We start from the raw sequence: 26,342 nt of genomic DNA, 5'->3' as shown, positions 1-26,342 counted from the left end.
TTGTTCATTTTCGGTGCGGCTGATGGGAGGGGATAAAGAGGCAGATCCTATGGGGACGACCGAAAGGCTCATCTAGACTAATGCGACTTAAAGCTTACTCATTGAGGCTGTTTTTCAGTGCCCACAGCACAGATATTTTAACTTGTTCCTTAATTTGCTCCTTAAAGCAGTTAGCAAAATTCCTATTATCAATCAGCCTGTGGCAGCCTATCCAAAAGGCATGGCCAGGAACTGCGCATTAATTGTGAATGCTTTGCTGAATTTACTGCATGGCAGGACTGAATTTTTCACTCTGAGATGAAGCATGAATATGCTGTTTGGCACAATCAATACTTCTCTAGATTGCTAGGAAATTGTCAGGGATTCAGTACCCATGAGTGGGGTATGACCATCTCTCTTGGGCAATGCGCAGAAATATATCAACTCTTTCCCCGCAGTAGAGCATCTGTGGAACAGCATGGGAAATAGGCTGGGGATCAAATGGGACACCTCCATGCCTGCGACACATCTCTGCATCTGCCATTCCAGCTAAAATGAGACCCTTGTCCTTCCCAGAGGTGTGGCCACAAGATGTGCTGCAGTCAAATTAGTTTTCATTAGTTTGATGGGAAATGAAGTTACTGGGCAACATGGTAAATGAGAGGTAGAAAGCCAGAGAATGAGCTTGATCACACAGTAGGGATAATTTTTACCTTGCTTAGATGCAGATGGGATGTACAGTGATATCTGGTTGCCCTCTAAGGATTAAGATGATTATAACAGAGATAAGGAGGAAGGAGGGTTTAGCCTTCCTGCAGCACTGAACCCAGGTTCAAGCAGAGGCTCCCACCTGCAGATGCCCAGATTTTACCTCCTAGTAGGCTAACTCCTTGTCAGGTCTCTTTGCAATAATCTTTTCTATTAATTCGAAGAATCTTTTCTTTCTTCTTACATTTACTCATCACTTTCCTGCAGTTTCCAGACAAGGATCAAATGCAAATGTTTCATACCACTGAATTACATAGATTTTCTGTGGTCTTTATTTGCTTGTGGTATTGAAAACTCACTCTTTTAGGCAAAGTTCCTTTTAAGGGACCATCTTGCACTCCCTCAGTTTGCAGATAAGGCCTAGGAATCAACACAAGGGAGAGAAGAAATAATAAATGGGAGAGACAGGAAAAAGGGAAGCTTCGGCATATGGAAAGGGAATGGTTCAAGTGGAAAGATCCTGTTATAAAATTGTATGGCTAATTAGTACATGGATATAATAGGCTAAACTGACAACCAGCATCCTCCTAAACACCTGCAGCTAGCGGTGCCTCAGCTCTGTTGTCATCATCACCGGGGCTTTCCTGGCTCCCCCCTTCTTCAGCCCAGCAATAAATCAAAATTTGATTTTAACACACTCTCCTCTCCACAGCCCCCAGCAGAAACAAAACACCAAGGATCGTTAATCCAGCCACCTTAGCAAGGCCTTGGTGCCTGCAGTGTTGCACCTCAATGCGGGGAGAGGTGGGGAGGAGGGCAGCTGCCTCCCAAGGACACCTCGATGGCTCTGCCGGGCCCGAGCCTGGTGATGCATGGGAGCATACAATCATACAATCATAGAATCATTTAGGTTGGAAAAGACCTTCAAGATCATCGAGTCCAACCATCACCTCCTCCACATCACATCCAAGCCCCGATCAGCCTGCCCCACTCCTCTGTAGGTCTGGGAGACCTCAGGAATGAAACAAGGGTCCGCTGGGCTAAGATAACCCCAGGGAACCCCAGCCGCATGGGGTGAATCACCCCCCTCTTCAAGCAAGGGCAGCAGCAGAGCCTGGCCCACCAGAGGGACCGACATCATGGTGGTACCATGTCTATAGCAGAGCCCAGGTGGGACCAAGGCCCCCCCTCTTTGTAACCTGCCCTCTGCAAGGGCAATTGTGTCTGTCTTATAGCCAGGGGACTCTGCTATAATATATACAAACTCCTACTTGCCATAATATATGCAAAGTGCTGGATCTGGGTGAAGAACTCACTCAGCTCAGAGGGACACCCTGTGCTTAAAAGCCCTTCAGAGACATTCAGTTCTTGGGACGGTGACTGTCAGGAGCTGGAGCATCCCTCGATGATCCCAGCATCACAGAGTCACAAACTAGATGAGGTTGGCAGAGACCTCTGGGTGTCCAACCCCCCCTGCTCAAGCAGGGCCACATAGAGGAGGTTGCCCAGGACCGTGTCCAGTGTCCCCTTGCTGTCTCCTCGTGCTTTTGTCACCCTCTCACTACACCCTGCCTGGTTTCATCCCCAGGATCCTTGGTGCATGGCAGCTCATGTCCTTCCCCCTGCTCACCATGCCCAACACACCCCAGGGAGGCACAGCCCATAGAGGTGATGTGGGATGGAGCTCCTCTCCACAACCTTTCTTTCACCATAAATTGATTTTGGGGGAAGTCAGCATGGGCTGGGGTTAGCAGGGAGGACCACAGCATCCTAGCGCTCAGTCAGTCGCTCTCCTCGGAGCTGCCGTGACCGCTGATAACAGATTGCTGCATGGGGCTTGCAACACCTCTCCCTCCCGCCTCCGTCGAAGGATGCTCGGCTGGCTCGCCATAGCTCTGAGATGCTCAGACACCATCTCAGAGGAGACAGGGCGCGTGGTGTGGCACTTGCCCTGTTGGGAGCCATTTGCTCTAAAAAAAGGTTTAATTAGCGATAGTCATAGTTCATGCTGAGAGGTTAATACAATCCCTGTATGGGTTATTCATGAGATTTTAGAGTGGCTTCCATCAAAACCTTCTTTTTTTTATTTTCAGCTCAGCCTGAGCTAAGATTAGTGGTGGCTGGAGAGACTGGAAATGGGGGCTCGAGGGGTGGCATGGGTCTGTAGAGCAATTCCTTATGGCCAAAGTAAGCTGCTGTTCTGTGCCAGGGTGCCAGCCCCTGAAGGAGACATGGCCTTTAGGACATGAGCCCATCTCCCTTCCCTCTCCACAGGCAATGCCCACATCCCAGATCCTCTCTCCCAGGTGAGCACTGCCAGTATTTCCATTTTCTCCACATCCAGCATTGCCAATTCCTTTTTCATCCCAAGTGCCACGATAGATGCTTTCTTTTCTCCTCCCAGCCTCTTTTTACAGAGGGATGGCCATCAATGGGTTCATACTCTTTCTCTCCCTTCAGTCTGCACAATATGGGGAAAAACTTGAAAAAATGAAACTCACATTCAAGAGAAAGCCTAAAACCATACAGCAGGCAAGAATCTCTTTTGGCAATCAGTTTTCCATGCCAGTGTGGCAGGATCTGGGGAGGACTTCTCAGTGTTTGGAGGTACGGCAGTGAGGACACCGGTGTCCTGCACAAGTGCTGCATGTGCAGTCAATCTGCAAACTCTTCAAGAGCCCATTAAAAACAAGCAGCTCCTTGATTTAAGATCTCACAGGAAAAGCATTGATAGGAAGGACCCAGCAGCAGCTTGGAAAAAAGTAACACTCAGGAAAAAAGTCTCTCTTTTTAGAAGATTCTACCTGCAATTGCACTCCAGATCCAACCCTGATCCCCTCAGCCCCAAGACACTCAGCTGAGCCCTCAGATTAGGACCATCACAGAGCAAACTTCCCCGACAGCTCAGCTTGCACCATGGCAAAAGCTCCTCTGGTCAAGAGCAAGTCATACTTCATGGAGATCCTGAGGTCCAGCAAACATCCTGACTTCTGGTTTCTGAGCCCCATCGCTGGAGCTGATCTGGGTGATGATCCCATTTACCCAGTTCAAAGTGGGGTCTCAAAGCCTCAGGATGAGCACAGATGGATGAAAAGGAGTCCCCCACCAAGGCTCCCCACGGATCCCCAAAACCAACCCCAGCTACTCAAAGCAAAGCACAAGCAAAGACCGAGGAGAGAGCATGCATCACGAGAACACCCTGTCCTCATCCTTCCCTAGGATCAGTCCATGGTAAATCAGAAGAAGCCCAACCTTGTTCCTGCAGCTCTCTATCCTCCCTGCAGCCTTGCATCACCCCTGCAGTAGTCACCATTGCTGCAAAGCCTCGTTGCAGCACTTGAATCACCATGAGTCACTTGGCCAGACCCAGAGCACCGTGCTGAGCTGCAATGAGTCCCTGCATCCCTGGGTAGAGGATGCCAAATCCATGCTGAGATCAAGATCCCCTGCTCCACCCTCAGCAAGGTGTGGCTGTGTGGAGGCAGGACTGCAGTCGGCAGTGCATGGTCCCCTGAGCCAGGGAAATGCAGCAGCGTGTCCTTTCACTGCTGGAGAGAGCTGGGACCTCTCTGGACACAGAGTCCAAATTTTTCCCTCCCTGCTATATGGGGTCCGATGGGGTCCAAGCTCTCAGGTGGTGGCACAGAAGCTCCCGCTGCTGCCATCATGTCACGGATAGGCACCAAGGTGACACCTTAGCATCACTTATTATATTATTCCTATTTTCACTATGTGATTCAGTAAATACTAAATCAGCTGTTGGGGTCTGGACCAACATTCCTGTGATTCCCATCTGAGCTTTTCACCTCCTCCTGGGCTGACGGATACTGCAGAGGAGGGGAGCCCAGGATGATCCTTTGCAAGAAAACCCAGGGGGTCTTGCTTTTCCGGGGAAAGCACCTTTAAATTTTGTTGTAATTGCACCTTTTTCCCAACCCTGTGTGGCATACGGCGCTGCTAATGAAGATTGAATAGAGCAGCAGTGCCTGCATGCGAAGCTGCAGAGGACGGTAAATCTGGCTGCTTGTACTATGCACATGAACAACAAATCTAATTGCCATTTTGGAGCAGTGATTAGCGCTGCAGCAAGCTGTCAGCCAGGGATGCCAAATAAACAAGGCTCGGCAAAGCTGCCCTGGGAGGAAAGTTCACGAGGGAGCAAAAGGGGAGGAAGGACGGGGCAGCCGACGAGAGCAGGGGGGAATGCCAGATGCCGCAGGGTTGGGTGGCCTTTGCCCGTGGTGCCACCTCCCGTGGGAAACCTCTCCGGGCGGTGGTGCAGGATCACAGCCCACCCCAATGTCTCTCCTTCCCCTGCCGTGCGGCATTATGGATTCAGATGAGATTTAGCTATCCCCTAAACCCAATTAGGGGGAAAGGAAAAGCAGCCCTGGGACGCTGCGCTGACCTCAGCCACGCATGAGGCTCCGGCTCCACTTCTCTACCCCTTGCATCTCCCCTCTGCTTGTGAAGCATCTGGGATTAAAGGAAACTTTACTAATGGGCATTACAGAGAGTAAAGCATGTGGCAGGATAGGTGGCTAATCCTGCACAGCCATCGGGAGGAGGGGGCTGTAGTGCACAAATCAAAGCATCTATAGCTTTTTAAACGCTGTTGGATAACAGACATAGCCAAGCACATAGCAATCAAGGTTAAAATTTCATGCCATACTCAAGTAAACCACTTTTCCCCCCAAAATAAATCTTTTACATTTGCAAAACCCTCCAATTAATCTTGGCATTTAACCACAAGCTGCAAAACCTGAAGTAGGAAAGGGGTAGCATTTATTTCCCATAACTTGCTGTGCTCAACGTCTCCCATGCTTTATCAGCACATAAGACCTTGACATTGGATACGAGCCTGGGCCACAGACTCCCAGTGTGACCCTGGACAAGGTTTTTGGGCCCAGTTCTTAAAAAGCTGAATCACTCTGACTCGGGGTGAGTTGGTTGCCTTAATACCTCAAGGATGGGTCCTTATCATGAGTCTCAACATTCTCCAGATATTTCCCCTCTTTACAGGTTTCTGGAGGTTTGTGCTTTGCTCGTAGTGGTAACAAGCTGAGAAAGTTCCTGCAGAGGTTAAATGTTGGCACCCAAACAAAATCTTAGGAAAAGATAGCAGCTCCTCAGTGGTTTTAGGGTGGAATTGAGGGCATTTTCCCTGCTTGGATGGGCTGAGAAAGGGAGAAGTCATCGCTTGGCCAGAGTTGCAGGCATGTTGTTTTTTTCTAGGACAAACAACAAAAATCTCACCTCCTGGAGACTTCTGGGGGGGATTGGTGTTCTTCAGTGAGAGGTTGCTACTTGTTGCCTGGAAGGGAAAAAGGAGTCACACTCATGACTGACAACCGAATAGCTCCAAATGCAGTGTACATCTCAAATCCATACAGGTCAGGAACTGAAGGTCTGATCCAGCAAAGTCTGAAGTTTCAAGCACAGCACCTGGGAAAATCCTTTAGGTATGTGCTTATGTCCCCTGGGTTTTCTGAAATGTAAATGCACCTGGAGTCAGGCCAGGAAGGGTCCTTCATGCACCCTGGAAATGTGGAAATGGCCTGGTGGAAATGCCCCTGCCTTGGCACAGGGACACAGGTCTTTCCCAAACACATGGGTTTATGCATTTGTGCATCCTTGGACCAGCCATAAACACGTGCTGCTCCGGCGGGGGATGCTCACAGGCGCTCCAGAGGCATCACTCCCTTTAAGCAGCCTCAGCTGATGGGTAGCTCATTTATTTTTGTTTATCTTAATTGAGCTGCATATGATTGAAGTCAGCTTCAGTTAAAAATATCCCATGTCTCTGATCAGCCCTGGACCGCTCCCTGGCTGCCACCAAGCTCTCGCTCCCCATGGGTCTCCAGAGTCTCCTGCTTGTGTTGGCATGTCCCATAGTGAGCTGCATTGTCCTCAATAGCCCCATTGGAGGTGGCCCCACAGGTCTGCTACCATGTAAAAGCATGGCCAAAGTCCATGACCTCTGGCTCTTCCCCCAAAACCTTGGGTATCAGAGCTGAGGAGTTTGCTAGTCCCATCTCCAGCACTTCAGCCCTTTGCTGCTCAGCCTTACAGGAAACAGCGGGCATTTTTCATCGTTTACAGTAAACAGAGCCTTAATCTAGGCCTTTAAGTCTGTCTAGATTTCGAAATAATTACAAGCAGCCTCTTAACTTGCATGAAGTTTGATTTAAGCCTTAATTTAATGGTTTATCTGGAGAGCAGGAAGTAAGCTGGCACTGCCAATTAGAAGCCATCTGTTTTCTCCTAATCTTTTGCAGGCTTCAGACCAGCAAACAAGAACCACCATGGCTGGACCATCACTTCTGCCAGTGGTAAACAACCCACTGGCTCTCTGCGGGGAGCTGCCTCCAGGGACTGTGTCCTGGGGTCTTCAGGGATGAGTGGCTCCTTCCAGCCCTGGGGATAGTGGTGACCATGGTGAGGTGTGGGTGGGTTGCTCTGGAAAAACGTCACGGACTAGCATGGTCAGTGCTTGAGAGGAGGGAGATGCTTCCTCAACAGAGACGATGGAGATGGTTGCCTTGAGCAGGATTCTACACCCTGACGGTACCTGGACAAAGACCCTTGGAGTGTAGATGGATGGGACAACCCTGGGCAAAGAGGGAGGGACAGATTCCTCTTGCAGAAATAGCTGTTTCACACATCCCTCCCTACAGCAGCCCAAGGAGAAGATGCCAAGGAGCATCTTTCATCCTGCAGAAGTGATTGTGGCTGGGAGAGGAGCAGGGCTGCCAAAGACTAAATAATTCCCCCTGCCAAGAACGAGACACCAGGGACAGCCATGTGTCCCTAACAGCCAGCACAGGGAGGTGGCCTTCCCTGCTCCCGTTCCCATGTGCACCAACCTCCAGGTGAGGATGGATACTGGCAACTGGAGCTGGCTCTGCTCCCAGCACAGCTGGTCCCACGCCCTTGGTGCATCACCAGAGTCGAGCAATTCTAGCAGCTCTGACGTTAATAATAACCCTGGACGTGATCGCATCCCACTTGCTCATCCCTAAAATCTTCTCCATGTAGCAGGGTTTTTTTTTTAAAAAAACTCTATCCTAAGCCCAGCGTAAAAGCTTTTTGGGGGCTGCTGGGAGGTATCTGCCCTCCCTGGTGTAGGGACCCTGTGGAGATGACATCTCCCTCAGGTCCCACATCATTAGCAGAGAGGTCCTCCAGGGAGGTGACTCAGAAAATGTCTTTGAGAAGTCAAAAGCTGGGGGCTCTCCATGCTCCCCCTCCCACGCAGCAGTTTCAGAGCAGCCCTTGCTTTGATTCTCAGAAGGTTTCATCGCAACCTTGATGAAGCTTGTTGGGGTTTTATATGCCAACCATTAAACAACAATAAAACAGCAATAACAGAAGGATCATTTACCAGATGTTATCACCTCCCTTGTCTGCATTTTCTCCTGCAAAATGTTCTGGCTGAAGCATTTTGCTCAGGTACCACCTCTGCTGCCCACCCCGCGGTGGCACAGGTCTCTCCGGTGGCATAGGAAAGCCCACCCTGCTTGGGTGCAAGGCATGAGGAGCAGCAGAGGGAGAAAAGCCAGAGCTCTTCCCCAGCCCAGGCTCAGGAAGCTTTGGAGGGCGGTTGCCTTGTGGGTTGTTCGTGACTTTGATTCATGGTACTAGAGATGCTCCTGCGGGAAATATCAGGTTGCTGGCTCTGCTGAGTCACACCGCTGCTTTCAACAGCAATGCCTTGCTGCAAGCGCCTTCCCCACCCAGCTGGGAGCCCTCTGTCCAACAACACCTCCTACCCCACCGGTTTTTGCTATACGTGGACAAGGGTGACAGCTATCAAGGGCGCAGGAGACCAGTCAGGGCTCTCCAGCCCACCGGCTGCCACCACAGTCTCCTCAAGACCTCATAAATGGGATCTCTTGGTGCAATTTGGGCTGAAGGACAAAGACGTTGGCCAGGGATGGTGCGGAAAGGTCAGGAAAAGACTTGGAGGAGGCTTGGAGACATCACCATGGATGGGGATGGAAAGTTCTCCAAGCATGGATAGTGCGCAGCCCCAGTCCTGCCACTGACATCTTGCAGACTGAAGGCGAAAAGGTCCGAGCTCACCACACCTCTGGCTGGTGTTGGCTGCTCCAAGCACAACCCCACGAGACCTGTCCATGTGGGGTGGCAGGGCAGCTTCTCCATCCCACACCCACCCAGAGCTCTGCTGCAACCGCTTGGTGACCAACCCAGGCCCCCAGCCACCCTTTTGGGGCAGCATTTATCCCCCTGAAAGAGTTGGCATTGCTGGGCTGAGTCCTGCCCACGACCATGCAAGTCCAACACCTCCTCTTTTCCACTTGCACATTGCACCTTTCTCCCAAATTGCTCCTTGGGGAGGAGCTCCCCAATAGCATCCACAAAACCATCCTGTTGCCCTTCTGAACCCCTCCTCTTCCTCTCAATGCCACCAAGGACAGAGTGTCCAAGGCCACAGCATCACCAGTGGGTCACTCTCTGTGCCACCTTGCAATGTGGGACAACACCTGGGGTGGCTTCATGGTTTGCTCTGCTGGGACACATTTTGCATCACCTTCATTCAAACAACTTATCCCCTGGGTGAAACTCCAGGGCAGGTCTGTCCTTGCTGGGCTTTAGTTTGTGAGTCTCCTAAAATCCCTTTTTAGCCGGCAGATCACTGTGGTTCATAAAAGAAAATGGGATTCATTTTTCTCCCCGGGTTTTTGCTGGGGTTTCAGTCAGCAGCGCCAAGCCAAAGCCCTTGATGTTTTACAGCTCTCACTAATGCACCGGTGCTTCCCAAAGCAAACTATTTATGACCGTGCCACAGAAGGGAAGGTGGAATGTCCCCATGGCAAGTTATTTATAATCCTGCTGATCGCTGGCCTCCGCTTTTCCCCCGAGCATCCCTTCTGCAGGCAGGAGGCAGGAGTTTTTAAACATTGCAATTAGCTCTGTTGTCACTCCTTGCTCAGAAATCATCATCAAATCTCCCTTAGGAAGAATTCGCCATAAACCTCATGCGCTGAGCCCAGGTTCATCGCAGGTGAGCTGCTGGATGCTACACAATCATCATCCCTCCCAACTCCAAGGTAGCCCCGAATATGATGAAAATCCTGTTGCCCATGGGAGATGAGGAACAAAGTCTGAGCTATCATTTAGGGTCTCTGAGACACTTAGGTCTCATGCTCTCCTTTGCAGGGGTCTTACATTAGGTTCTCCTTGTCTCCGAGGAAGGCGCGTTTGCCCGGTCCCCATCCAGAGCAGGACTGTCACTGGTGACGGTGATCCCCGATCACCTTCTGCAAGAGGGACACTCGGCATGGCCATGGCAGCTGCCTTTTTTTTCCCTTTAGACTCAGAAGACCACTTATGCCACCTGAATAATGCAAAACCAGGTCCTACCACAGTATTTCAGCAGCTGGAATACAGAAATACCCTGAGGAGGCAGGGTGCAGAGAACTCCCCAGCTCATTGCACCCCAGTTTGGGACTGGCCACCAGTTTGCTGGGTTGGAGAAGCCCCTAGAGCCTCCCCCCAGAACAGACACAGGCAGGACCCAACATCTGCACCCATGCTGTGGGATGCAGCATGGGGCAGATAGAGAAACGTTTTTGCAGGTCTGTAGCACTCCAGGAACACCAAAGTTGGGTGGCTACCACCAAGGGAAGCCCAGCCGGGACTACGCTGGCTTATGCTAATGTCGTGGCTTAAACCCAGCCAGCAACTAAGCACCACGCAGCCGCTCACTCACTCCCCCCCCACCCAGTGGGATGGGGGAGAAAATCGGGAAAAAGAAGCAAAACCCACGGGTTGAGATAAGAACAGTTTAATAGAACAGAAAAGAAGAAACGAATAATGATAACACTAATAAAATGACAACAGCAATAATGAAAGGATTGGAATGTATAAATGATGCGCAGTGCAATTGCTCACCACCCGCCGACCGGCACCCAGCTAGTCCCCCAGCGGCGATTCCCCCCCCCACTTCCCAGTTCCTATACTGGATGGGACATCACATGGTATGGAATACCCCGTTGGCCAGTTTGGGTCAGGTGCCCTGGCTGTGTCCTGTGCCAACTTCTTGTGCCCCTCCAGCTTTCTCGCTGGCTGGGCATGAGAAGCTGAAAAATCCTTGACATTAGTCTAAACACTACTAGCAACAACTAAAAACATCAGCGTTATCAACATTCTTCACATACTGAACTCAAAACATAGCGCCGTACCAGCTACTAGGAAGACAGTTAACTCTATCCCAGCTGAAACTAGGACAGCTAAACCCTGGCCCCATGACCCAGCAGACGCAGAACAGGCAGAGAAAGGGGAGAGGGAAGCCGCAGGACTCCCCTGTGCCCCCCACTCCCCTTCTTATCCTCCATGGTTATTTTTTAATTTCCCATAGCAGGAAGGAAAAGGATTCACAACAGCCTCCAGCCCATCTGCGCTCACAGCTCCAAGGGCTAATTTCCATGACCCTAAGCAGGGACAACCATCACCATCATCATCATCATCATCATCACAGCCTCGTGGTGGCCAGGATCAGCCTCCTCCACGCCGTCCCCCATCCTGCAAGGATGGAGGGGGAAGACCCCCAGGAACAGGTTGTTCTAAGCATGTTTCCCCATAGCAATGTCCCCAGGTGATGGCCCTGTCCCCAAGGATGCCTGTCCCTCAGTCCTGCCCTCACCATGCCCATGGGAGGAGCTTTGAGTTCAGCTCTGCCGTCCGGCATCGACACCAGGACTTCACAGCTCCATGCTCAGGGTGCCTGGGAGCCGCAGCACTGAGCTTTAATTAAATATTCTCAAGGTGCCATGCGCTATTGCAGGTGAGTGTGTAATTTGTCATGTCTCCATTATTAATTGTCAGCTCTGATATGAGTAATTGTGCCTCCCCCCTCCAGTCCCAAGCTCGGGAAAATTTATAGCTTTTTATTTTCTTGGTATAGTAGCAAGTGCTCAGCTGGCTGGCAATGAAAAATATCGAGGGGAAGCACATGTTGGAGCTGCAGAGGGAGCGCGCGGCAGCCCGTCAGCTGCTTGCTTTCTAATTGCATCACTCCCTCGGCTTCCACTTGACTTGATAATTTGGGATGCTACAAGCAGCTTCGCATCAGCCATCGCCTGGGTACAAAGCTCAGCCCCGAGCGGCACGGGGTAGCGGAAGGTCGGCTCTCCCCGCTCCTCCGTGAGCTCCACTGCCATCCCGCTCACCCTCCCCAGCAGACCACGTCATTAACGTGGTTTCCAACCCACTCGTTAAACTCTAGAAATGGATTTGACACCCTGAAAAGCCTGAAATAATAGTTGTCCGAGGCAACACAAAAAGATAAACAGGCCTGAAGGGCGCCGGGGGTGGGGGCAGTTCTGCAACGAGGATAGAGACGATACAACAGGCGAGCACTTTGGAGCCCATCACCTAATTACCCATCCCACAGCAACCAGAAAGTGTCGGGAAGATAATTAAACAGCATCACTGTTATCGTCCACCTTAGCCACACCAGGAGAGGGGGAATCGGTGATGGATGGAGGTGGCTCTCCGCTGCAGCCCAGCAATCCTATTTATTATCCTTCTTGTGTGTTAATGGCTTATGCTGCTTTATTAAACATATGCACTCTCACCGATACAGACTGGCCCCAGTCTTGGTGATGGGTGGGAGAGATCCAGTAGATAAAATGCACATTAGATTTTATGGGGACTTTTTTGGCAGCTCAAATACACAAATGGGGTCTGTTTGTCAGGATTAAGAAATCCTTCTCAACACAGAGGTGGGTTAAGACTAACTGGACCCCGACCACACGTCCAACAACCTTCCTCTCTGCTCCGGCTCCCCTCCAGGCTTGCATGCAGCATCCCAGATGGGGCCTCCCCAAACTGTGTCCAGGTCCTGCTACAGACCCATCTCACGAGGGGTGGATGGAGGTGGGCAGCCCGCTCCTCCAGCCAAGGTCCCAGCTTGGTGTTCCCACCTCCAGCACACACTGCATTCTCCCACTGGCTGGGGGGCTGCACGGCATGGGGAGATGTAAAGCCTACCCCAAACACAGGGCAGCAGAAGCTCCAGCAAAGCAATTTCCTCCAAGACACGTAGCTCCTTAGTCCCCAAACCCTCCGGCTCCCTACAGCTCTTTTTATCAGGTGGAGAATTTATGAGATCCTTGACATGCATCACATCTGCGTGTCCACGTCGGCAGCTCCCAGCTCCAGCCAGACCTCAAGCATCACCCCTTTGCAAGGGGAAAAACCTTGCGATCGCCCCATTCCCAGCCGATGCTGCCGTCCCACCCCATGAATTACCTCCTGACCCCAGACTTGCTGCAGGGCTGCCGTGGGGCCACAGGACCCACTGGCTGGCCAGCCTGCTCACTGCCAGAGCCACGGACAAGAGCAAAACCAGAGAAAAGAGCCCAACCAGACCATGACGCGCTGGGTTTGCTGACCCTGCAAGCCCGGAGCCGGGCTGGCACAGCTCCCAACTCACACCACCATGGTTGAGCGTGAGGCTCCCATGAAAGCCAGGTAGACAAAGAGCTCATCCCTTTCCTCTCTCCTGAAGCAGAGCCACTTCGGAGCTGTTTGCAGCCGGTTGATGTATTAATGCCCAGCTTTGGCAGAGTAAGGTAGCAGGAGGAGAAGGGCTCAGAGCCGGCAGCCCCATTTTCCAAGCCCCAACCAAGGTGTCCTCACCAGGAGGACTGGGGACCCTGAGACGAATCATTTACAGCTGGTAGCAAGAGGGTTTGCTTTTATTTGGGACTGTGAGGACCCTTTTGAAACAGCGTGGGACCCCCTGATGTGCAAACACAGACTGAATGTCTCTGATCAGCCCCAGCCCACGATTATCCCATAACCTCAGTAGCACAAGAGTCCCCTCCCCAAATGATCCCATGTCACATCCATAAATTCATTTAATCTTTTTCTCCCTGCAGCTCAGGTGAGTGTCCGTGCTGTCTCTTGGGACCATCTGCTGGAATGATCCCATTTGACCCCATTGCAATGGGGACAATTCCCCCCCATCCAAGGGATGGGGCCACCCTGAGGCACAGGGCAGGGACTTTTGGGGACCACATCCAGCTGGCACAGCTCCCCACTTCTCCTACATCTGAGGGATATAAAGCCTCCCAAATCAGGGGGCTCCCAAGCTTTCCGGGGATGGAGAGTGCCATGGAGAGGACTCTGACTCCTTGGGAGTGTCAGCCCACGCAGGCAGAGGAGCACCGCAGGCAAAAACGCTGATGCAAGCAAATCCAGCATGCCATCGGGAGGAAGACTGTGCCCTCCGGACTATTTTTGGCTTGTTTTTCTTAACTATGGAGCCACTGATCTATGATATTGTCGCTGCTGTGACTCGGCAGTTGGAATTGCATCAAGCCAGAGTCGGAGAGAGGGTTGCTCCGGTGTCTCAGGGGACCGGTAATGGGAGAGAGCCCTTCGCCTCCTGTTTACACTTTAATGCCCATCCAGGTTATTCATTATTTATTGCTAATGTATTTATAGAGCATTACTAGCATGCACGGTGCTCTGCAGACGTTTGGGGAAAAGGTCCTCTCTCCTTCGGATATCGTGGTATAAATAGAGTGGTTAAACACAACACGGGCTCTGCTGAGCTGTTGCCTTTGTACCCGAGTCCTGACGAGCCGGAGGGGCCATCTCTACCCTCCTGCATCTTGTGGCTTTTCCATGGGTGGTTTTTTTTCCTGCTGGGCTGGTGTAGCATTTGCTCCGTGCATCTGTTGTGTCCTGGGTACACAGCAAAGCCAAGCCTGGCTGTGGGCACCCAAAGCACCCGCTCCCTGACGCCCATTAATCTGCACCCTTGTTCTCAACCCGGGGGCTACAAAACAGTGAAGGGAGCTGGCCATCACAACCCAGCACTGCAGGGTTTCATTTATTTGGGGTGAAAAACCACTCTGATGACTCCAGGTCCCGTGCCCAGCGGGTCCCAAGTCATTACAGCCCAATTCATACCACGATGACCGCGACCAGCCCCAGCAGACCTGCCCACCCGCAGCTGCATTTGCAAGTCCATGATGTTTAAATGCAAAACCTTTGATACCATCTTAAAATATGCACCAATTAGCTCAGCAGGTCCAATTCCACCTGGCTGCCTGGATGCCAATGAATCAATTAGCAGAAGCGTGGTGGCCTGGGACCCTGCAGGATGGATGCTGGCTGCGCTACCAAAATGACCCTCACCATCCTCTCACCAAATGGCATACGGGATCTGGGTACTACCAGCTGGGACATATGGACACAGGAGCTGTGGAGCAAGAAAAGGAGGTGGTGTGAACACCCAGCTGGCGGTGGGTCTCTGCTGGTTACCACCGATCCCCAGGACGAGCTCGTGCCTGCAGCAATAACCATGGCCAGCCACAGCCCGCGGGGACGTGCCATCCTCGCCTTGTTTTGTCTGCCCGTCCTGGCCTGCCTTTCATTTCCCACTTCTTATCTGCTCGTGCTGAGCAGACAGGACGGGGGGAAGGCAGTTTCTGCTGGGTCATGGGGAAACAGCTTGGCCACGGGACCGCGGAGTCCCAGCCTGGCCCCCAGCACCAGCGCCCAGCGTGTATTTGCACCATCCCAGACACAAAATCTGGGACTTATTCTCCCATTCTCCTGCATCCTGGGGACTGTCCCACATTGGGCTAAAAGCAGATTTTTACAAAACCTTTTGCAATCCCAAAAGGGTGCAAGTGAGGGAGAGAAATCATCTGGGACGAAGCAAAACCTGAAACAGGACCTCACACTTCAGTGCCACATCCCTTGCAAATACGGGTGGGAGGATTTTTCAAAGTGAAAGAAGTGTCATTTCCAACAGCTTCATATGGAAACTGTCAAAAGAAAATATTCCTCATTTTCCAGCATTTTTCCAAGGATCCTTCCACAGAGAAATGAGCAATTCCAGTCTCCCAGGCATGAATCTTAAAGGGAGGCTGTGCTCAGCTGCTGCTGGCGTTTGCTGAGCAAAGGTTAAGAGCCGGGTTCAAATGCTGCAGTTTACAGATTATAGGATTTCTTAGCAGCAAGAGGGCTGCTCTCATGCTGCCCCAAAGCATGTGGCCAGGGCAGAAAACCGTCTCTTGAAAGGGACTATAAGGAATAGCAAAAAAAAAAAACAAACAAAAGGGAGCCAGAAGAAGGGGAAATGCCCCCTCTAAGAGGGCAGAGGAGGCAGAGAGCTGCTGCATGTGGTGAGCTCCACTCTGCTCCTTCCCCCTCCATCCCGACACATCTCACGACGATATTGCAACCGGCACATCAACTCTTCCCCAACACCAACGCCTGGGGCAGCACAAGGCTGGGCAAGAGCATCCCTCTACAAAAGCAATTCAGCCTTTGCACTTGTGGAGTAAGACTTGAAAATGTGCCCGGGAGAGGCACAGAGGCCAGAAAATGAATTTTTTTTTTTTTTTTTTTTTTTAAATCATCTATTATGTCTTCAGATCTTCCCCTCTACCCATGACTATGTGACGGAGGAGACAAAGGGTCGTGGTTTTAACACTGTTAATTGCCATTTTAAGGCTGGCGAGCACCAGAAGCATTTCTGCACCGTCCACAGTCTCATGCCCTACTGCTCTCAGCCCTCCTCTTTCGTGGAAGTGTAGGCAGGGAAACTCTGGAACCATGAGATGCTTTACACCCAAAGCTGCGGTTTTCACGCTGTCCACAAACCGCAAGTAAAATGCAAGCAAAAATACATGGACAATTACACAGCCCAAGACCACAGGGCGGTGTGGGCAGGAGGAGGAGGAGAGCCTTCAGCCTTGTTTTGCAGCAGCAGAAAATGAGGAGGGATGGAGGAGGAAGGAACGATGTTCTTACTGCGAGAAGGAGCTGGCCAAATCATTTAATGCCTTTTTGTTCCAGCCTTCGCTAAAAAGCCATCTGCAATCAGCCAACAGGAGCAGCACCAGTAGCAAAGGAACCAGGGTGGGACGCAGTGGGAGAGGAGCTGGGAAACCCAAAGGGCTTCAGCTCTGAACCAGAGCCATGCTTGCACATCCCCAGGCTGCAAAACCAAAAATAACATGGGCCATCATCAAAGAGAGGAAAAGAGAAGCAATATTGCAGAGCAGGTGGCTTTACACTGGTTACTGAAGACACAGTGCAAGTAATCAGTTCTCTTTGGAAGCCTCCAGAAGATAACGAGGTGATAAGTAATGGTCTGTATTAAATTGTAGAATAAATCACATCAGCCCAACCTAATCTTGTCCTGCGACATGGCGATGGACTCCCGGCATTGGGGTGATGCAGATCTCCTTGCCTTTAACAGCAAGAAGACTTCGATGCTGCTTCAAATGCAGAGTTATGGTCTGGGGTAGATGGCGTAGGAGGACCCAAACCCAATCCAAGTCCAACAGGGGCTCGAAGGGGAGCACATGTCTGAGGGGCTGCAGGATCCAGTGTGACCATTAACAACTGGGAATGAAGAGCATCAACCTGGTGGTCAATGCCAAGATGTCAGGACTGAGACTGCAGACTGGTAAAAAGGGTGGAAAACTGATCCAGGGCCATCCAGCAAAGACACATGGATGTTGCTAGAGAGGAGATGAACACACAGGACCAATAGGATGGATGGCAAGAGGAGACCATAAATCCAAAAGCGACCCATCCTTTTGGGGCTGGAGGAAGATGGGGCTGTCCTTCTGCTCCTTGGGGTGCCTGGAGGCTCAGTTTTGGGCTCTGCACTTCAGGAAAGATATGACCCAACTGAAAAGAGGCCAGAAAACAGTGGCTGTGAAGAGAAAGAGGGAAAAAATTGTCCTCCACTCCTGTGTCTGAAATGACAGAGGTCCTGAGCTGGTTTTGGGCTGGACCAGGCTGAAACGAGGAGCAGAGATACCACAAGGTGAAAAGGAGGAGCAGAAGGACAGCAAGGTGCAGGGGAGGAACAGTTGCAGATGCTGGCACAGCCCCAGCTCCCCAAAGGCTCACAGCTTTGCTGAGATGACGGTTGCATCCAGCTCCCATGCTGGGACTTCATCACCCTCTCCCCAGGCCCCACAGCAGCCATCCCTGGGGAAGTCCAGGGCGTTTGCAACAGGCAAGGAAGGCACCATGGTCCCACCAAGCAAGAGTCCCCATGTCCCCAGAGCCACCCCGCCACAGTACGGCACTAGACCTCACATTCCCTCCGGACCTTGGAGCATCTCCACCCTTCAAAGTCAAAGAGTTCGGCTCCCTTTCAGCTGCAGAGAGCCTCGTGCTCTCCCATAACCTCTAATGTCACTCACCGGCCGTGTTTTATGGCTTTTGGAGAGGGAGCGAAGGTGCCCTGCCTCAGCCTTGGTTTTTACGGCAGATGCTCCTTCTCTGAGGAGCCACGGAGGAGGACTAAAAGGTGCCGGGATTTTTGCAGCCGGGTGGATGAGAGCTTGCCAGGACCTCCACGCAAAGCGGTGGACCTGGCCCACCATCTGCCTTGTTTTTCAGAGCGCTATTGATTCATTAAATATAGCAATTAAATGTGATAAATGGGCCCTAAAGTGCTATTTTGGGGGAGAGGAGGCTCCATCCATGAGTGCTGCAGCGCTGGCTCAGCACGACCCGCTGTGCACACCTGGCTCTCCCCACTCCCTCTCCTTTGGTGCGAGAGTGGATGCTGCCCCACACTTAAATATTTGATGGCACACAATTTTTTGACATATTCCCAAATCTATTCTTCTCCCCCTGCCCCTCCCACAAGCTTCCTTGATTTCTCTGGCTGCTGTTAGACACAGCAGCCTGTGCCCCCCCAAGCCCTGGGCAGCCCCCCAGGATGGCGGTGAGACCAAAGCAGGCTTTGCAGCAGAGGTAATACCTTTTATTAGCTACAATAAAGAGAAAATAGAGCCGGGAGTGCACAACGGGCCAGCGCTGCATGCCCAACGCCGGTCAGGATTTTTTCCAAGCTGGTCCAATAAAAGCAATGACCTCTCCGTCCCTCAGCATTGCCTCTCCCAGGAGCGTGGGTCATCCCGGTGGCTGGACCCCATGGCTCCCCACACAGCAGGGCAGGGGATGGGGACCCACGAGGGACGATAGGACCAAGTCCCAAAAAGCAAAAGCGGTGATAACTTGGAGGCAGCGGTGACAACCCTGCCTGCATCTCTCTCCAGGCTGCAACGCTCAGGGATGCTGCGGGGTGTCCGGCTGGCAGGGCAGGGTGGGGAATGGGGACCGGGGCTGGAAGGGGACTGGGACAGCCCCCAAATCCTCCCTGGGCTGGAAAGGGACCGTGACAGCCCCCATCCCCTCCTCAGGGCTTGGGGGGGGCGGGAACCGCAGCAGCCCCCGACTGCCCCCATGCTGGGAAAGGACCGGGACAGCCTCCAAATCATCCCGGGCTTGAAGGGGACCGGGACAGCCATAAAACTCTCTCTGGGGCTGGAAAAGGACCTGGACACCCCCCCAAATCCTCTCCGGGGCTGGAGAGTGACCGGGACAGCCCTCAACCCCCTCCCGGGCTTGATGGGGACCGCGGCGTCCTCTAACCCCTCCCCGGGTTGGAAGGTGACCGGTACAGCTCCAAACCTCTCTCCGGGGCTAGAAAGGGACAGCGACATCCCCTAATCCCTCTCCGGGTTGAAAGGGGACCAGGGTACCCCCTCTAAATCCTCTCCGGACTTGATGGGGACGGAGACATCCCCTAATTCCCTCCCCGGGCTGGAAGGGGACCGCATCAGACCCCAGCCCCCCCCCCCCCCCCCCCCCAACTCCCGCAGCGACGGGGGCACGATGGGGCTTGCGAACGGTGCCGAGCCGAGCTGAACCGAGCCGATCTGAACCGACCCGTGCCAAAACACCCCGAGCCCCCCCCCCCCTCCCGCCCCCGACGGCAGCAGCCCGCGGCGTTCCTCCGCCCAGCCCGCAGCGCCAGGCAGCCCCAACCCGTCCCCCTTCCTCCTCCTCCTCCTCCTCATCCCCTCCTCCTCCTCCTCCTCCTCCTCCTCCTCCTCCTCCTCCTCCTCCTCCTCCTCCCCCCCCCCCAGCCGGATTTGGGCAGCGGCGCGGCCAGCGCTCCCAGCAGAGCCGCCGTGTGCGGGAGCCGCGCCGGAGGCAGCTCAGCCCCGCGGGGGAGGAGGAGGAGGAGGAGGGGGGGGGGGAAGGTGAAGGGAGGCAGGTCCGTCCCCCCACACCCCTCCATCACCCCCCATCCGCGCCCTCCCACTCCCCCCGGGCCCCCCCTCCCATCCTACCCCCCCCTCCCCTTCGCCCCCCCCCCAGCCCTGCATGCCCGGGCAGCGAGCATGGCCCGCAGGCAGGAGCGGGCAGCGGGCAGCGGGGGCTGGCTGCCCTGGTTGGGGTTCGCCTTGCTGCCGCTGGCCGTGCCCCCCGCCGTCGCCCCCGGGGGTTGCCCGTCCGCCTGTTATTGCGTGGCCACCCCGGAGCTGGTCCAGTGCCGGTACGAGAGGTTGGAGGAACCACCGAGGGAGCTGCCGGTCACCGTGCACAACCTCAGCATCGTCGGGAGCAACCTGAGCGTCCTGCGCCCGGCCGCCTTCGCCGCCCGCCCGCTGCCGGACCTCCGCCTGCTCCGCTTGCGCCACAATAACATCCAAACCATCGAGGACATGGCTCTGCAAGGCTTGCCCGCCCTCCGCACCCTCGACCTGAGCCACAACCCTTTGCTCTCGGTGGCCGCCGGCGCTTTCGCCGGCGTGCCGCTGCTGCGTACGCTGCAGCTGAACCAGGCGCTGCTGGCCGCCCCGTTGGAGGAGCAGCTCGCCCCGGCCCTGCGCAACCTCAGCTTGCGGCGCTTGGAGTTGGCGGGCAACGGGCTGCGGGCGCTGCCGGCCGCCCTGCTGCCCGCCGGCCTGGAGGAGCTGGACCTGCGTAACAACTCGCTGCAGCGGCTGGCGGCCGCCGAGCTGCGGAGCCTGGAAGCGCCGGGGTTGCGGGGGCTGCGGCTGACGTTGGGGGCCAACCCGTTGAGCTGCGACTGCGCCCTGCGCCCGTTCCTCGCCTGGCTGCGTGCCGCCGCCGCCCGCGTGCCCGACGCCCGCGGCCTGCGCTGCGCCGGACCGCCGCCGCTACGCGGGGCCACCCTGCTGCGCCTGCGGCCCGAGGGGCTGGCGTGCGCGGCCGCCGAGGGCGGCGAGCCCGGTCGGCTGGAGACGGCTTCTTACGTCTTCTTCGGCATCGTCTTGGCCCTCATCGGCATCGTCTTCCTCATGGTGCTCTACCTGAACCGCCGCGGCATCAAGCGTTGGCTCCACAACCTCCGCGAGGCTTGTCGCGACCAGATGGAGGGCTACCACTACCGCTACGAGCAGGACGCCGATCCCCGCTGCACCAGCGCCATCGGCACCCCCGGCCTCTGACGGCACCCTCAGCGTCCCACCCGCGCCCCTCCGGCATCCCCGGCATCCACCCGCCATGCCGCCCCTCGACGCCTCCGCTCCCGGCATCCACCTCGCCCCAGCCCCGTTCCCATCCCCTTGCCATGGCACCGCCAAAAATTAGTTTCTGAGGACGAGCCGGCCTCGGGGATGGGTGCTGGGGTGCTTCAGAGTGGGGTGCACCCTCCCCGGGGGGCTCTGGACCGGCTCTCCCTGCCCGTGCCCTAATCGACCCCGTAGCGCTGATTCCCACAGGGGACCAGGCTGGATCCGTTCCCCCCCGCCCCATCCCAGTGCCCACGGGCAGGGGGGATCGCATCGGATCGGCCCCGCGGGATGCCGGCACACAGAGCCCCGATGTTCCCGGGAGGATTATGAGCTGCTTCCCGCGCCTCCTCTCCAGCGGCAGGTTTCTTCGGCGGACTGCGGGATGCCACGCTGCCGGCGGGGCTCGGCACCGCACGCACGTGAGTGTTTGCTTGGCACGTCCCGGGAAGCAGCGGGCAATACCTGAAACTGTCCTCCTGGATGTTCCTGGAGCCTGGACTTGACTTTGACCATGTACAGCTCTCTTTCCTATTAGATTTCTATTTGACAGATGCAAAACTTGATTTCTTTTTTTTTCTTTTTTTTTTTTTTTTTTTTTTCTCCAAACACAGAGGAAAACACACCGTCCTGCCGCTCCCCTTGAGAAGCGATGTGCTTTTCCGAGCCCATTTATCCATTTGGTTCTGTTCGATGACATTTCCAGCTCTTTCCAGGCACAAAATGATGCAGCTGTGTAGGAAACGCCTCCGCTGGCTGCGTGCATGTTCCCCAGGGCATGCGGGGGCAGCCCTTTTCTGACTCTAAAATATATCCTAGACTAGGCTGTCTCAGCACTTTGTAATTCAAAATGAGTGAAGCAAAAGCTCTCGACCTAGTTCACTCGCCCGTGTTTGCTTTAGAACCGTGCCTGTTACTATATCCTAGAGCAAATATATTGAAAGCTGCATCCACTCTATTGTCTATTTTCTGTCAAGCTTCTTGCAATGATTTCTGAATATCCCCTTGGCTGAGGCGATCTTATCACTGTTGGTTTGCCGGAGGAAGGCAGCTGTGGGCTCCTCTGTAGTTTTGCTGGTGCTTAGAAACTTCTTTTCCTGGGCTGGTTTGGTGGCCAGGGATGCAGAGAGGTTTTGCATTGTGCACTGAGCTCAGGCTCTGTTGGTCCTGATACTTCCCTGGTACCAGGGCAGGGACTCAGGAAGATTATCCAGGTAATAGGTCTCTAAAGCAGTTTTTATCTCCTGTGTGTTCTGGTACCTAATTCATGAGACACTGGAGCGCTGAGCATCTACAGATGCGGGGAGAGGCAGCACAGGGCTGTGACTCACAACATTTCCCAAAATTAAGCTTAAAATACTGAATCTCGGTGCTGGGCTGAAAACTTAAGTGTTGCATTTTGATACATCTATGTTTGCCTTTCTCTGTACCGGGAGGCTGATACGGGCGAGCCAGGCAGGCGTGAGGACCAGGGCTGCATCCTCTCTGCCCTGCAGCCGCGCCGGCACCAGCGCCGGTGTTTGCCTGGTGCTTTGGGATCCTTGACGCAGGGAGCAGCAGGTACCCAGCATGTTGGGTTTGTAAATAAGAATTTTGTGGGATTTATGGTCCCCTGAGCCTGCGTGTGTGTATTCAGCTCCTGCACTGGGTGGAAAGCTCTGCTGGGGGAAAGCACAGTTATTTCCATCCCAGGCATTCCTGGAGGCCCCAGGAAGGATGCGACCTGGTGCAGGCTCCTTTGCATTTTACCCCTTTGCTTTTTCCCCTATTGCATTTTCTCCCTTTGCATTTCTTCCCCTTGCAAGCCCAGTATCAAAGTAGGCAAGCCCGGAAAGGGGAGCTGGTGCAGAGCTGTGTGCCTGGGCTGTATTCAGGTAGGGATATGGCACTAGGAGTCAAAATGAGTTTCCTGGGTCCTCTGGGCTGGTCCTGCTGAGCAGGGAGCTGGTTCCCCACTGGAGCCAGCTCCTGGCTCTGTCCCAGTTCCCAGTGAAGCCCTAGAGACCCCCACAGCTCAGCTCATTGGAGATGAGTTGCTCCGGCAGAAACTTGTTGCATTTTGGGGACCTTTTCCTGAGGTTTTCTCATCCTAGGAGCTTGTGAGCTCTGGTCCCACCTCACCACCCCATGCAACGAGTTGCTGGGCAGGTTTATGGGGGAGAAATCTCAGCCTGCCCCTCAACCTCATCCACTTTCCTACCTCCTCCCTCCATTTCCCACCTGAGTGCAGCCAAAACGCAGCCCCTGAGCAAGAGAAAGGGCAACAGGGTGGATTTGCACATCTGGCAGCCACATCTGGCAGAGCACACCATGCCGGGAGCGAACGCTGCTGAGCATCGTGGGGCGTCCCGGGCTGTGACTCCACTGGAGCAGCATCAATTCGTGGGTACAGTGCTGGGAAGTCCTGGTGAGATTTAACATCTTGCAGCGAGGAGGAGAAGTGCCTGGAGGGCTTTGCAGGCAGATGGGTGGTTGTTGGACCAGGGAACGCAGCATCCGCCTGGCAGCGGCTGCCGGTGCCTGGTGATAGATGATAGGAAGGAAATTGCCTCCAAGCAGACAGAAAAGTGGCCAAACACATCCTGGCCCCGAAGCCCTTTGGCAAAGGGGATGGCTGGCGTGGGCAGCCGGTTGCTCCAGCTTTCCCTGAGGCCAAAGGGAGGGATGCAGTGGCTTTTGGTCCCCAGGGACGAGGACACTCCTCCTTTCAACACTGAGCAGCAGGAGGTTCGGAGCATCACTTTCCCCATCCTCACTGGGTGCACCGAGATCCCGGGCTGCGTGCTCCAACTCCCTCTGGGGAGGCAAAGCCCCGTCAGCCCAGCAAAGGTGACGTGCGAGCAGTCAGATGTGGGTGGTTGGGTAGATAACCAGCTGTAGGAGCATAATTCTTGTGGCTTGTTAACGTTTATATTATTCTGCATGGCGCATACCCCACGCATGACAAATCAGCAGGATTAGGGAACCTCTGGATTAGCAAAACCAAGACTTGTCACCAAGCCGAGACTCAAAATGTGCTTTTTGGGTTCCCAAAGACAGCTGTGCGTTTAGAGAAACCCAGCTGCCATCACATTTCTGTGCAGTCCCTCTCCATGAAGGGCTCGGCGAGGACGATGCGAACTTCCCAGCACCCCGAGACTTTGGCAGCAAGCTGCCACCCAAATGGAAAGTTACCCTGACAGCTCCTTGAGCCGAATGAAATGCAGGATATAAACAGCACCTGTGGTGTGAATCAAGAAAAGGATGCTCAGAGCCCTCTGCAGTGGCTCATCACAGAAAAAGAGGGGAAAAACCCAAAAATGTCTATTTATATGCCCTGCATATGAAATGCTTATAAGCTGCCAGTGCTTTCCAACCCGGCATGGTCTTTCAGATCTGTTTTTCCTTCCTTATATCCCAAAGAGCTCCGCTGTTTCTGGGGCCGATCCGGCCAAGAGGCAAGCAGTGAGATTTAGCCGAGGAGGTGGATGTGGGTGCAGACGGAGTTGGGCCAGGCAACGCTGCCTGCCCTGCCTGCATCCATCCTCCCCTGCACACGTCCTTGTGGGTTTGTGCTCGTGTTGCTGGACCAGGGCATCCCAGGTGTGCTTTAAGAAGCATTTTTCCTCAAAGTTTGGTGGAAGTTTGTCAGGATTTGTCAAGTGGAAATAACTGGGCTGGAGCACCATCCTCATCCCTGCTGACCGCAGGGGCTGCGACACCCCGGCACTTGGGCAGGGAAGAAAGTCAGCCACTGGCTGCCTCCCCCTTCCAAAAATACACAGAATTAATAACAAGTAATTCTGCCCAAGTGTCTTCAACCCTGTGAAGCTTCACCCCAGGCTCCTTCATCCTCCTCCTCTGTTAGCAGGGATTAACCCAAACCACCTTTGGAGGAAGGAAGAAACCCTCTGCTTTTCATTTATTCCTTTAGGAAGAGCAAGTGGGAGCTGTCATCCTCGTGCATTGGGGAAACTGAGGCACAAAGCAAGCAGGGCTAAGTTTCTGATAGCAGGAAAGGATTTGAGAGAAAAAAAACACAGAAATGGATTTAAAGCCTTGGCGGGGTTCACTTAAAACTCTGGGCAGTTTTGGGACCTCCAAGCCTGGGACAGTGGCCGCTCTATTTGTCCTTCCTCTGGCTCAGAGGTGACCCCTGCACCTTGCCAAAAAAGTCACGATTAAATAGGATCCCACCTATTTATCTGTGAGTGCTTCTCATTAGCTGTGTTGGGATAATACTGGGGGACGGGGGCTCCCGGTGTGGCTGAGCACTGACCCACTCAGGGCAGTGATGAGCCCTCAGTGGCAGGCAGGGGGCTGGAGGAGACCTGTCCTGGGGGAGAGGGGCTGGGGGGACGCAGCCAGGGTACAGGGTGGCAGGTCAAAGCCCCCAGCATGAACAGCGGTGTGACCCCCCCCGGGGTGGCAGGGACAGGCAGGAGAGGGACAGGCAGGGCTTGTATGGGCTGGGACAGACAGAGGTAGGCAGGGCAAGGAACGCTGAGGCAGGGACGGACAGGCACAGGATGGGCAAGGGACGGGCAGATCCGGGACCCGGAGAGGCAGGGATGGGCAGGCAGGGCACCTAGGACTGATCAGAGCTGGGATGGAGGGGAGGTAGTTCCCCAGACCCCCAAAAGGGTCTGAACCCCAGTAGCTCGGGCTGCAGCCCCACGACCTCATGCCCTCCCTGCCACCAGGTCCCCAGCATGGAGCCACCTCGTCCTCCTTCTCGGGGTGGTTTTCACCTCATCGCGTGTCTTCAGCCCTGCAGGGAGTTGGCACCGCACAGCCCGGGCAGATGGGGAAGGACATGTTTCCACTAATCTGCCCCAATCTGGATTATTATTTTTTTTTTTCAAAATAAACCTGCTTTCCCAGCTGTTTTAAGCAAGTTTTTGGCACGCTGGAGACAGGTGGGATTCTGGGGATGGGGGCGAGAAGCTGGCAGGGGTGGAGGCAACGAAGGGGATAACGTGTCTGCTGGGTGTTTCTGTGCCACCAGGCTCCCATCATTTGCTTGAAGAGCAAGGACCAGAGCATCTTTTAGGTGGTTTTGGCAACGCATCATCCAACTTGCGGGGCTGGGATCATCCCATGGTGCTTACTGTGGGCAACAGGGGGGTCTTTGCTGAAGTTTTCCCCTATCAAAAGCCACTGAGAAAGAATTTATGTTGAGGGACTGGTGTCAGCCCCAAAGCCTATCCCTTCCCACCTCACCTTCCATCCGAAGCAGTGCTGGGATCTTCTGCAGCTCCTGTCAGGATAAAACAGCACAGAAAATGCCTCTGGCCATGGATGTCCAAGATGATCCATGTCAGCCAG

At 54.1% G+C, this 26,342-nt stretch overlaps 1 protein-coding gene and 1 long non-coding RNA gene across 2 annotated transcripts; both read left to right on the top strand.

Moving 5' to 3' along the window:
* The first annotated feature begins 6,695 nt into the window (after positions 1-6,695).
* On the top strand, positions 6,696-25,900 carry LOC115353527. The gene is made up of 3 exons (XR_003927598.1): positions 6,696-6,707; positions 13,185-13,188; positions 22,502-25,900. It is a non-coding gene; the product is annotated as an uncharacterized LOC115353527 (long non-coding RNA).
* TPBGL (trophoblast glycoprotein like) lies at positions 19,855-21,984 on the top strand. Its single transcript, XM_030043070.2, has 2 exons — positions 19,855-21,457; positions 21,650-21,984. The coding sequence occupies exon 1, from the start codon at positions 19,899-19,901 to the stop codon at positions 20,970-20,972; it is 1,074 nt and encodes a 357-aa protein (XP_029898930.1). The 5' UTR covers positions 19,855-19,898; the 3' UTR covers positions 20,973-21,457; positions 21,650-21,984.
* Positions 25,901-26,342: the final 442 nt, after the last annotated feature.

The sequence above is a fragment of the Aquila chrysaetos genome, chromosome 19 (assembly GCF_900496995.4).
Source record: "Aquila chrysaetos chrysaetos chromosome 19, bAquChr1.4, whole genome shotgun sequence".
NCBI classification, from domain to species: domain Eukaryota; kingdom Metazoa; phylum Chordata; class Aves; order Accipitriformes; family Accipitridae; genus Aquila; species Aquila chrysaetos.
The sequence above is the reverse complement of the archived record's forward strand: the minus strand, read 5'-3'. Positions and strand labels throughout refer to the sequence as shown.

What these genes read in the sequence shown, in the direction of transcription:
- TPBGL (XM_030043070.2), top strand. Translation starts at nt 19,899, where the DNA reads ATGGCCCGCAGGCAGGAGCGGGCAGCGGGCAGCGGGGGCTGGCTGCCC.